The sequence below is a fragment of the Sinocyclocheilus grahami genome, unplaced genomic scaffold, assembly GCF_001515645.1.
Source record: "Sinocyclocheilus grahami isolate Dianchi unplaced genomic scaffold, SAMN03320097.WGS_v1.1 scaffold91.1, whole genome shotgun sequence".
Taxonomy (NCBI): Eukaryota; Metazoa; Chordata; class Actinopteri; order Cypriniformes; family Cyprinidae; genus Sinocyclocheilus; species Sinocyclocheilus grahami.
This window is the reverse complement of record NW_015505270.1, coordinates 779015-791875: the sequence shown is the minus strand read 5'-3', so window position 1 is coordinate 791875 and position 12861 is coordinate 779015. Positions and strand designations below refer to the sequence as shown.

Genomic DNA, 12861 nt, shown 5'->3' with positions numbered 1-12861 from the left:
GCTTCAGCCAAGATTTCATAGAAATTAAAGTGAAATTATTAAATGAAATATGAAATGGAATCACATTAGAAACTCACTGCACTTTCAGGATCTTTTGCATGAAGAAAATAAAATTGGTTACAAGATTGTGTCATTGTAACACAAAAAAATTCTCATTACTGTAACAGAAATGAAATCATCCTGTCTGGGTACAACATTTTTCATTATTATGCTTAGGCTTTAAGCTTTTATTATCAGCATATATGCAATTAATGCTACCATTATGTATACTTACATTTGACTATATACTGTTTTTTTGTGTTACATTAATGAGAAAGGTCTTTTTTCTGCCTTAATACAGGCTGAAGACAATTGCATGTGGAAATGTGCTTAATTGTCATGCAATTAGTGTTGCAATTCAAAACACTTGAATTATCCTGAAAATATAATTTGTTTTTATTTTGGGATGAAATATCACCCAAGCATTTGTTGACCGTTTTTGTGAGATATACAATTCGACAGTTCTACTCACATTTGATTAATGACAATTAATGTCTGGCAAATGCAATAAATTAACCAAAAAATACAATTCTGGTCAAACTAGAAGGATGGTAGAAACAGCAGCAAGGAAGCAACAAGTGTGTACTGTTGTTTATTCTGTACAAAGCACTACAGCACAATTAAAGTCTCTTAACAAGGCAACAGATATTTTTTTCCCTTTTGCCTGAATTTTGTCTGAAATATACTGTGGAATGACTCTTAGAGCAGCGTTAAAACTATTAAGTGCAATTATATACATAAATACAGTTTATGAAAAAAAAAAAAAAAAGAAATTCTGTTCATCATGAAGAACACTTGAGCAGTTAGATGAGGGTGAGGAAAACAAGCCGAGACATTTCTGAGTGTAGGCATGCAACAAGCCACAATCATTTGTCCCATACATTAGCTTCACAGAAGGCTAGAGGGCTTTTGTTGCCAATAATAGTGTTTTACACTACACGGTTTCAGTTCAAATTGTATGTTGAACATTATTTAAGATATCAGCCTTTATGGAAAATTTAACATGAACTCACTAAATGCCAAAGACTTGACTGGGAGTGTTTATCAGGCTTGCAAAGCCAGTCACCTTCTCCCATATAGATTTAATGTATAAAAATATATACAGCAAGACAGAACAGATCATCCTTTTGCTTATCTGACTAATCCAGTTAAGAGATCTAGCGCATAGTTGCACTTTCTCAATGACTGGTAAGTTGGGACAGGATTTCCTGTTTGTTTGAAAGTTTTGTAACTGTTATTTGCCACAAAAAAAAAAAAAACACACACACACACACAACACCACACAGTTCATGTTTACAGTCACAGAATAATTTACACCAAAGAATTTTGGGAATATCAGTGGATATGATCAATCAAAACAGTTCCTTTGTGAATTGCATCAAGTTCTGGATTTTCTGCCAGTTTGGCAAAGATTAATTTAAAGACAATTCTGGGAAATTATCTCAAATAAATTATAAGCATACTTGTAAATATTTTGCTCTTGTCTTAACATGTTAGCAGGCAAATTTTGGATTATTATAGAAAAAGTGCTTCAAAATGATAGTCTTCAAGTTATTTAAAAAGTTGGCTAGGATCGAGACACTGACATTTTAATCTTATTAATTACGATCAATTTATGGCACTCTTAAGTCCAAAGTAAACTTCAGTTTTGACGCAAATGCCTAGCTAGAAATTTTCACTTTTGTCTAATGTCTGTGCTATTTCTCTCTAGAACCGATAAAAACTCTTTGTACTATTTTAAACTAGGATTGTGTGCATCTCTTAACCCCCTGAAGTCTCCCATATTTCTTTTTCGAAACAATGGGTTAGCCCAGTGTTGCCTCATTGTGCACCAAATAGTTAGTAATGTGCAAGCTGAGCATACAGAGTACACACACTTACAAAAATTGGTCTGCACATGTACTATGCTGATGACTAAATTTACATTACACGCACATATAGCCTTCACGTAAAAACCGAAGTATACTTGGGGCTGGCCAAAAAAAGTCTGGATATATACTTAGAATTTTATTATTATTTCAGTGATTAATGTTTCTGGTATGCTATATGTTTGGCAACAATTCTTCCCCCTCAGGACTCTATGGTGGCGAATCTTTCACAATTTGGGCCTATTGAACATTGTCATCCAGAAATATGGACATGGGTACGTCTTTCGACATAGATGTTTAAGAAATAAAAAGCTATGCAGTGCATCAGTTAGGGTTAAAAGAATTGTTGCCAAACATATAACATGCCAGAAACGTCACAGCAATAATTATCCAATCCTAGACTCCTCAGTATTCAGTAACTTTTAGTTTTTTTGGCCAGGCAGTGTTTATGAACCACTTACTCAATAGTAAAATTTACCCTAAGATTAAATTCTGTACCGTTTGCTCACAGAGCAAATATACAGCACAAATTAGTTTTGGTAAATGAGTTTATAGTCATTATTATTTGACCTAATGAAGAAGGCAATGGAATTTCCAAGGAAAATATATATTCCCTTCCCTAAATACTGTATCTTCATTCTCTTCATTGTTGCTTTTTTGGGATGTCCAACAATCTTCATAGTCCCAAAATGTAATATTGGCTACAATCTGATATCCCATGACGTCGTATAAAGTGGGTTCTGTTCAGTGTTTGAATCATTTTTTCGAAAACATTGTCATCTTCGTCAATCTGTGTCCTCTTCATCAAAGAGATTACTGACGGAGATGCAATCCATTTTGTGTACCATCTTCAAGTAAGTTGTAGTGAAAAGTTGAAGTACACCAGATACCCTCAGCGAAAGTAGTGTGAGAAAACAAGAACATGGCTATAAATGTCTGTTGGGAAATGTCAACTCAGGTTAGTTTGCTTCTATAAATTAAACCTTCATACCTCTGTTTTCTTCTTTATTATCAATCGTTCTGAATTCTCGAGTTATGCTCTTCTCACCATGCCTTTCTAATTGTATCAAACGTTCTTCCTCTGCTTTTTCTTCTCCATAGGGAGAAATTGGTGAATATGCACAGTTTAAAGCCATGTCAAGTGGTGGAGGGCTGCTGGAGGGGCTAAAGGAGACCTGAGGAGCTGCATCGGGGGGAGATGGAGCCTGCGGGATAGCTGTAGTGTTTAGGATTGTGGATTTGGTATTGGCAGCTCTGATTACGTTTTTAGGGTATGTAGTCATGAGTTCTGGGGAGTGTTCCCGGATCTCACCAGGCTCCAGGGGCTCGGGGCCGCAGGGGTCATGCTCGCTGCATGACAAGCGCCCATCCAGTTTGGATATAAAAAGCATGCCATCTCGATGTTCGACGCAATAGGAGCTAGGGCACATCTCACAGAAGGAAGCTGCTTCCTGCCCACACAAGTCACACTGATGCCAAGGACACTCCCAACGGCCTGAAAGGCAAAGCAAGTTATTCACCGATAATCTTCCCCTCCAGTGAGCTGTTAACAGCTGCAAGCGGTCATTGAGTCAGTGAACGTTCAGATTGGGTTTGTGAATCAGATCAGTTGATTCATTGAAGAGATCTGAGTCACAAATGAATTGGATATCATTTTGTCTTAAATTTACAGTGAATATTAACTTAAAGGGTTAGTTCAGCCAAAAATGAAAATTCTGTCATTAATTACTAACCCTCATGTCGTTCTAAACCCGTACGACCTCTGTTCATCTTCGGAACACTAATTAAGATATTTTTGATTAATTCTGAGACCTCTCTGACCCTCCCAAAGACAGCAATGTAATTACCATGATCAAGGTCCAGAAACGTAGCAAGGAGATCGGTAAAATAATCCATGTGACATCAGGGGTTCAATCGTAATTTTACGAAGCTATGAGAATACTTTTTGTACGCAAAGAAAACAAAAATAACGACTTTATTCAACAATTCGTCTCCTCCGCGTCACCCTGGTGCCATTTTGGAGAGTATCCACTGACACGTAAATCCATGTAAACAGCATATGCTATTCTGTTACAGCTGCATCACGCGGCTACGTTGTCAAATCAAAGTGTAAACAATGTAGAAAAAGTTTCCGCGTGACGCAGCTGACACAGAATAGCATATGCCGTTTACGTTCAGTGGATATTCTCCAAAATGGTACCAGGGAGACGCGGAGAAGACGAATTGTTGAATAAAGTCGTTATTTTTGTTTTCTTTGCATACAAAAAGTATTCTCGTAGCTTCGTAAAATTATGGTTGAACCCCTGATGTCACATGGATAATTTTACCGATCTCCTTGCTACGTTTCTGGACCTTGATTGTGGTAATTACATTGCTGTCTTTGGGAGGGTCAGAGAGCTGTCAGAATTCATAAAAAATAATTAATTTGTGTTCCGAAGATGAACGAAGGTTTTATGGGTTTAGAGTGACATGAGTAATTAATGACAGAATTAAAATTTTTGGGTGAACTAACCATTTAAATTTCCTCTCTTCCTCACAGAAAACGGTCATATGATTTCAGAACACATAACGCATGATCATGTATGAACTTCATTTATTATTTCACTAGTGACTTCATGGTCAGTGAATGGTCTGTTTGAGACTACTTCAAGACTGACCTGCGGGTCTCTTGGTGAGATTGAGGCAGTCGGCGTGGTAAACCTTAGGACAGCCTGGCCTCTTGCAGGACACAACCTGTCCTCCATCTCCACAGCTAAAGCACTCGTCTTCCCGCTCCTTGATTACTTCCTGCTGGGATTTACGCTTCATCTGAGACTTCTTCTTCAGCTTACGGCCTTTATCATCTGATGGGGGGTTGTTCTGATAGACACAGAGTTGATGTCTATTTACAAATCACTTATTAAAGCAGAAAATATTTAGATACCAAAAACGTTTCTGTGAAAAATTACATTACCTTTGAAATTATGAAATAGAAATTATACATATTTTTGCTTTCAGTATCTGATAACGGTTAAATGTTTTACTTTATTGTTATTTATATTTCTATAATTTTGCGATAAACAGACTTTTGGTTTTCCCCTGTATTTTTCTTTTAATAATGATAATAACAACAACAACAACATATTTATAATCCCAGAAAAAAATTGGTCAAACCAATTATCAGTCTGTCTTTAGTTATGACATACTGTATAAAAGATAACCCCTGGAGATCATCTCCTTACTTTTGGCCTCACTCCCAGGAATCCACTGCAATTAGATGCACCACACTTGCACACCGTCTTTCCATTGCCCAGACACTCAAGATTATAGTTGAATGTTAACTCAGTGCCTTGGAAGAAAACATCAGCACTTAAATGTTTTTGCGAAAGTCGTTTAAATGCGAGGCTGTACTACAATGCCTTCTACATAAAAATGAAATTGGACTTACCAGCAGGGATATCTGTAAGCGCAAAAAGCCCAACACGTGTGTCTCCGTTGACCGTCCATTTTTGCGTCTCGCAGTTTGGCTGACAACTGTGGTTCATAAAACGGGCTTCATTTCCCTTGGGCCCGGCATCAATAATTCGATCCTTCCAGGAAATACAAAGCAACATATTAAGTTTCCAATAACAGAAAAATTAAACTAGTGGTGTAATCTCACCTTGTCCAATGTAAGCATGTAGAAATTGCCGATATTGTTCTCCTGAGCATGTTTAATCCGGGCACGACATTCTTCCTCATCAATCACCTCTCCAACATATTCGTTAACAAATCCTCCCTTGGGTTGAGCATTGAAAACAAAGAATTTGTTAGAAAGCAGACTGGACAAACTAAAATGCTGCTCTAGAGGAGATCTGCATGGAGGAATGGTCCAAATTACCAGCAACAGTGTGTGAAAACCTTGTGAAGACTTACAGAAAACGTTTGACCTCTGTCATTGCCAACAAAGGGTATATAACAAAGTATTGAGATGAAATTTTGTTATTGACCAAATACTTATTTTCCACCATAATTTGCAAATAAATTCTTTAAAAATCCTACAATGTGATTTTCTGGATTTTTTTTCTAATTTTGTCTCTCATAGTTGAGGTATACCTATGATGAAAATTACAGGCCTCTCTCATCTCTTTAAGTGGGAGAACTTGCACAATTGGTGGCTGACTAAATACTTTTTTTCCCCACTGTATATCCAAATCCACACTGGATCTCTGTATATACACACAACACCAATTCCAATAAAGTTGGGACATTTTGTAAAATGCAGTGAAATTAAGAATTCGTGATTTGTTAATTCCCTTTAACTTTTATTTAATTGACAAAAGTACAAATAAAAGATTTCCAATGTTTTCACTGACCAGCTTAAATGTATTTTGATGTTGATGGCTGCAACACACTCCAAAAAAGTTGGGACAGAGACAAAATAAAAGTGAAAGTTATAGAATATCCAAGTTAAACGGTTTTGAAACAATCCACAATAAGCAGGTGAATTGGTAATATGTGAGGGGATCATATTTGGGTATAAAAGGAGCATCTTAGTCTTTGCCAGCAAAGCCACTTTGTGCGAAATTTCATGAGATAAGTGTCAAACAAATAGAAAAATCTAATCAAAATTGCAAAAGAATTTAGGCCTTTCACTAACTACAATAAATAATATTATGAAAAGATTCAGGGAATCCAGAGAGATCTCAGTACATGCAGGGCAAGGCAGGAAAACTGACCTTTGAGCCCTCAGATGATATTGCATAAGAAACCATCATGATGTGTTGTATATAGCCACATGTGCTTCGGAGTACTTTAGAAAAGCGGTCTACTGCTGCTGCATTAAGAAATGCAACTTGAATCTCTGTTTCGCAAGGAGAAACCTCTACATCGATTTTATACAGTGATGCTGCCAGGTTCTCTGGGCCAGAGCTCATCTCAGATAGTCAAAACGACAGTGGAAATGTATGCGGCACCTCAGGAACTGCACGCTAGTGGTTTGAGTCTTACCTCTCAGATAGGTCCTTCAAGGGATCTTGGAGAGGTGATGTGTCCAAGTCACAACATCGAGCTACTGGGGTGCCTCAGGGCTCAGTTCTTGGACCACTTCTCTTCTCTGTCTACATGGCATCACTAGGTTCTGCCATTCAGAAACATGGCTTTTCATATCACTGCTATGCTGATGACACTCAACTCTACCTCTCATTCCATCCTGATGATCCGACGATAGCTGCTCACATCTCAGCATGTCTAACAGACATTTCTTGTTGGATGATGGACCATCACCTTCAACTCAACCTGGCTAAGACAGAACTGCTTGTGGTTTCAACAAATCCATCACTTTATCAAAATTTCACCATCCAGTTGGGCTCATCAACCATAACTCCTTCAAAAACAGCTAGAAACCTTGGAGTTGTGATTGATGATAAGCTGAATTTCTCAGACCACATTGCTAAAACTACACGGTCCTGCAGATTTGCTTTATACAACATTAGAAAGATCAGGCCCTTTCTTTCAGAACATGCAACACAACTCCTTGTTCAAGCTCTTGTTCGATCCAGGCTGGACGATTGAAATGCTCTCTTAGCAGGTCTTCCAGCCACTTCTATCAAACCTCTACAATTAATCCAAAATGCCGCTGCAAGATTAATCTTTAATGAGCCGAAAAGAACGCATGTCACACCTCTGTTCATCAATTTGCACTGGCTACCAGTAGCTGCTCGCATTAAATTAAAAGGCATTAATGTTTGCCTACAAAACCACCATTAGCTCTTCACCCATTTACCTAAATTCATTACTTCAGAGTTATGTGCCCTCTAGAAGCTTGCGTTCTGCAAGTGAACGGCATATTATTGTGCCATCTCAAAGAGGCACAAAATCACTTTCACAGACTTTTTCATTAACTGTTCCCTCCTGGTGGAATGACCTGCCTTTCCCAGTCCTTTCCAATCTTCAAGAAACGACTAAACACATCGGTCCCACCTTTATTTGACCCTCTAACTCTAGCACTTTCTATACTATTTTAATTGTACTTTATCTATATTTATCTTAACGCAGCCTAACGCCCTTTTTTATAAAAAAAATAAATAAAAACTAGTTTTCTATTCTATCTACTTGTTTTTCTTTGTGTGCATGTATATATATATATATATATACATACACACACACACCTTGCTACGTGTACTGCGTTAGGCTAACCGAGACTTGTCATTTGCACTTACAGTGGGTACGGAAAGTATTCAGACCCCCTTAAATTTTTCACTCTTTGTTATATTGCAGCCATTTGCTAAAATCATTTAAGTTAATTTTTTTCCTCATTAATGTACACACAGCACCCCATATTGACAGAAAAACACAGAATTGTTGACATTTTTGCAGATTTATTAAAAAAGAAAAACTGAAATATCACATGGTCCTAAGTATTCAGACCCTTTGCTGTGACACTCATATATTTAACTCAGGTGCTGTCCATTTCTTCTGATCATCCTTGAGATGGTTCTACACCTTCATTTGAGTCCAGCTGTGTTTGATTATACTGATTGGACTTGATTAGGAAAGCCACACACCTGTCTATATAAGACCTTACAGCTCACAGTGCATGTCAGAGCAAATGAGAATCATGAGGTCAAAGGAACTGCCTGAAGAGCTCAGAGACAGAATTGTGGCAAAGCACAGATCTGGCCAAGGTTACAAAAAAAATTCTGCTGCACTTAAGGTTCCCAAGAGCACAGTGGCCTCCATAATCCTTAAATGGAAGACATTTGGGACCACCAGAACCCTTCCTAGAGCTGGCCGTCCGGCCAAACCGAGCTATCGGGGGAGAAGAGCCTTGGTGAGAGAGGTAAAGAAGAACCCAAAGATCACTGTGGCTGAGCGCCAGAGATGCAGTCGGGAGATGGGAGAAAGTTGTAGAAAGTCAACCATCACTGCAGCCCTCCACCAGTCGGGGCTTTATGGCAGAGTGGCCCGACGGAAGCCTCTCCTCAGTGCAAGACACATGAAAAAACACCTGAAGGACTCCAAGATGGTGAGAAATAAGATTCTCTGGTCGGATGAGGCCAAGATAGAACTTTTTGGCCTTAATTCTAAGCGTTTCTTTTTTAATAAATCTGCAAAAATGTCAACAATTCTGTGTTTTTCTGTCAATATGGGGTGCTGTGTGTACATTAATGAGGAAAAAAAATTTACTTGAATGATTTTAGCAAATGGCTGCAATATTGTTAAGAGTGAAAATTTTAAGGGGGTCTGAATACTTTCCGTACCCACTGTATATATTGTTGCTCTTTTGTTAGTTTTGACTGCTTTTATTGTCCTCATTTGTAAGTCGCTTTGGATAAAAGCGTCTGCTAAATGTAAATGTAATGTGTCACATTTAAGCTTACTCCTGGGAAAAACGGACATCATATTCTAGCTCCCAAAGACCAAAGGAACCATCCAGACTTTCACCAGTGTTAGTGAAAGTTCCAGAAATTGAGATGCTTATACGGATGTAATGTTAGTGAAAGTTTGTTTACTTAAGAAGAGGGACAAAAAAAAAAAAAAAAAAAAAGGGTAAAACAGCGACAGGAGGACGTGACAAGGCTGAAAATAATAACAAGGTTGGTAGCACACTTAGCATGTACTTTTATTTAGGAAAAAAAATAATTCATTAACAAAAGTTACAACACCAGTGACAGATGCAAAAGCAAACGTCTGCCATGCTATGGGGGTAACTGGAATATGTGCGAAGGTACCATTGACAGAGGCATATATTGGGATTGTACAGAAACTTATACTGCCATCAAGATGACGACTTTCATAGGAAGTCCATGGTTATTAGATCAAGACAATGGCAGGCCTCATTCTGCATGTGCTACAACAGCGTGGTTTCTTAGACACGTGGATGTGACTGACTAGCAAGCAGATCTGTCTCCTATTGAAAATGTATGGCCCATCATGAAAAGCAGAATCAGACAATAACGACTATGGACTGCTGAGCATCAAAAAAGTTTTGTATCAATATTGTCAAGATTGGACAAATTTTGCAAAACTTTAACATTTAGAACATTCAAAATTTGCTTATATTTACAAAATACAATTAAGTTGGTCAGCGACAACATTGGAAATCTTTTCTTAAAGGTTAAAGAAAATTAACAAAAATCACAGATTCTTGATTTTTATAGCATTTTACAAAATGTTTTTTTGGAATTGGGGTTGTATATTTTAAGGGGGAGAAGATGGACCAATTGTATAAAAATTCTAATGCTCAATATTAAAAAGTTTGTTTTTAATTTTCAAGTCTTTTTACTCTAGAAGAGTTATTTTTTTAATTGTGATTAGAGCAAGAGAAGCAAAATATATGATATTGTTGTCAGATTTAGCTTAATAACATGCTAAGCATCAACTGTGAGCGTTAAAGGGATATTCCACCCAAAAATGAATTCCCTCATCATTTACTCACCCTCATGCCATCCCAGTTATATATGACTTTCTTTCTTTCTTCAGATGAACACAAAGATTTTTTAGGAAAAAAAAAAAAAACTGTCACTTCGAAAAACTCACATTCACATGTGAACATGGCAGGAATCTCTACATGCAAAATGATGGGTGTGTGTAAGAAATATAATAATAATATAAAAAAAATTTTTTTTACCTATAAACTCTCCAGCTAACTGTCATACATGGGCTCAAATGGAGCTTTATGGACCTCTCATGAACTCGTGCATGACAGTTGGCTAGAAGCGATGGTTTCTAGTAAAAAAATTCTGGGGGCCCGTACACTTGCATTATATGGACACACAGAGATGGATTATTTTTCTAAAAATAAGTAGTTCATCTGAAGACAAAAAGTCATATACATCTGGGGCAGTGTGAGGATAAGTAAACAATGAGAGAATTTTTTATTTTGGGTGGAGTATCCCTTTAAGATCTGGGTGTGTTGTGCTCCATCTTGCGCACGCATAATTGAGAACACAAGCCCTTCAATGTATACTCTACTGACAGTGAGCGCGGATGGATATGTTTGGCGTGCATGCACTAGCTATTGGACCTTTGTTTTGACTTTTAAATTTTTCTGACTGTTGTTCACACACAAGTCTACACAGTTATAGGAACTAGCTACCAGGGCAGTCCCCTAAGAACTAGGGCCATTTTCCCGGTTGCATTTGCACCACCAGTAGGAATGACAGCATTAGTCATTTAGGTGAAGCATTCAACAATGTCAACAACTGGAGGATGGAGAAGTGCCTTGACTTCGACACCATTCCATCGCTGTTTACCAGGTTTGTGGAGTTAGTTAATGGAGTAAGTAAGTGTAAACGTAAAAAAAGTGTAAAATGGCGGGTGCCAGTGTTTCATATGGCATGGTGGCTCATATGGTGGTAGTTCCTATTGTGCTGGGTTGAACCCTACTCTAAATCAGGAGCTAATTTAGTCCCCCAAAAGGTGTACCGTTAACTAAAATTTCCAGTTCCTGCAGTGTGAATGCACTAAAAAGCAGATACTTCCACCAATAGTTATATAGTCACTGCTCATGAAAAACATCTGAAATCAGCTCAGGTTTAGGAAAAAAAAAACAAAATGGCCGCAAATGGCAGCCAGGACGCTGAGCTCCGCGATTCTTCTAATGTTTTTGTTTGTTTGTTCTGTGTTTTGTCATTCTTCTTCTATAAGTTTTACCAGAGACGAACTCCTTAACATTAAGCAGCACATCCCAGACAATATTTTTCCGGTTTTTGATTATTCAGACGTTTTGTTGGACATTCTAGTCAGAGGTACAGCCGTGTTCAAACGCGCGTGCAGACGCAGAAGAGGGAAACGCGCCGGCACCCTGGTGAAGCGCCGTGCGCGGCTTTCGGACTGCGCTCCCAAGCATTTATCTTGCGAATATCCGTTCCCTTAACGGATTAACTTCTCCTCACCCGCACCAACAAGGACTTTTCAAACTCTGCTGCACTGTGCTTCACTGAAACCTGGCTGAGTGCAGCCATTCCGGACAACGCGCTTCATCTGCCGGGCTACCAGCTGTACAGAGCGGATCGCATCGCGGAGTTAACGGGGAAAACCAGAGGTGGTGGATTGTGTTTCTACATCAACGAAAGTTGGTGTTCAGATGTAACAATGCTGAAAAAGGTATGCTGTCCTAACTTGGAGGCACTCATCATAAACTGTAAACCTTTCTACTCGCTGCGGGAGATTTCCTCTTTCATTCTCGTGAATGTGTACGTGCCTCTGGACGCGTGCGTGAGTGCGGCGATGCAACAGCTGGCCAAACAAATAACTGAAATGGAGCAAAGGTACCCAGACTCTATTTTAATCGTTCTTGGAGATTTTAACAAATCAAATCTCTCCCGTGAAGTGCCAAAATACAAGCAGCACATTACGTGTCCCACCAGAGACAGCAATATATTGGATCACTGTTACACAGCAATAAAGAATGCATATCACTCTGTCCCACGAGCGGCTTTGGGGCTCTCTGATCACGGTTTGGTTCATCTGGTACCGACCTACAGGCAGAAATTGAAATCAGCTAAACCCGTTTTAAGGACTGTTAAAAGATGGACTAATGATGCAGAGCAGGATTTAAAAGTTTGTTTTGACCTCACTGATTGGAGCGTCTTTGAAGCTGCAGCCACCGATCTGGACGAGCTCTCAGAGACTGAAACTTCATATATCAGTTTCTGTGAAGATATGTGCATTCCTACCAGGACATTCTTATCATTTAATAATGATAAACCATGGTTTACTGGAAAACTCAAACAGCTTCGTCACGCCAAAGAGGATGCTTACAGAAGTGGGGATAAAATCTTATTTATCCAGGCCAGGAACAGATTAACAACGGAGATCAGAGTGACAAAAAAAAACTGCTCTAAAAAGCTGAGAAAAGAGCTTTCAGCCAACAATCCGTCGTCAGTATGGACTGGTCTGAGGAGACACCACCCCCACAGTTTGTGGAGAATCAACAACTGGCTGACGATCTGAATGTGTTTTACTGCAGATTTGAAAAGGATAGTCTACC

At 38.6% G+C, this 12861-nt stretch overlaps 1 protein-coding gene across 1 annotated transcript in view; it reads right to left on the bottom strand.

Moving 5' to 3' along the window:
* Positions 1–700: 700 nt before the first annotated feature.
* Positions 701–12861, bottom strand: part of LOC107587202 (histone-lysine N-methyltransferase NSD2-like) — a 38239-nt gene continuing 26078 nt past the window's right edge. The window contains 6 exon segments of the mRNA XM_016274878.1: positions 701–2932; positions 2934–3402; positions 4565–4766; positions 5129–5235; positions 5335–5476; positions 5548–5664. Coding sequence (XP_016130364.1) covers positions 2893–2932; positions 2934–3402; positions 4565–4766; positions 5129–5235; positions 5335–5476; positions 5548–5664 — 1077 coding nt within the window. The 3' untranslated portion in view covers positions 701–2892.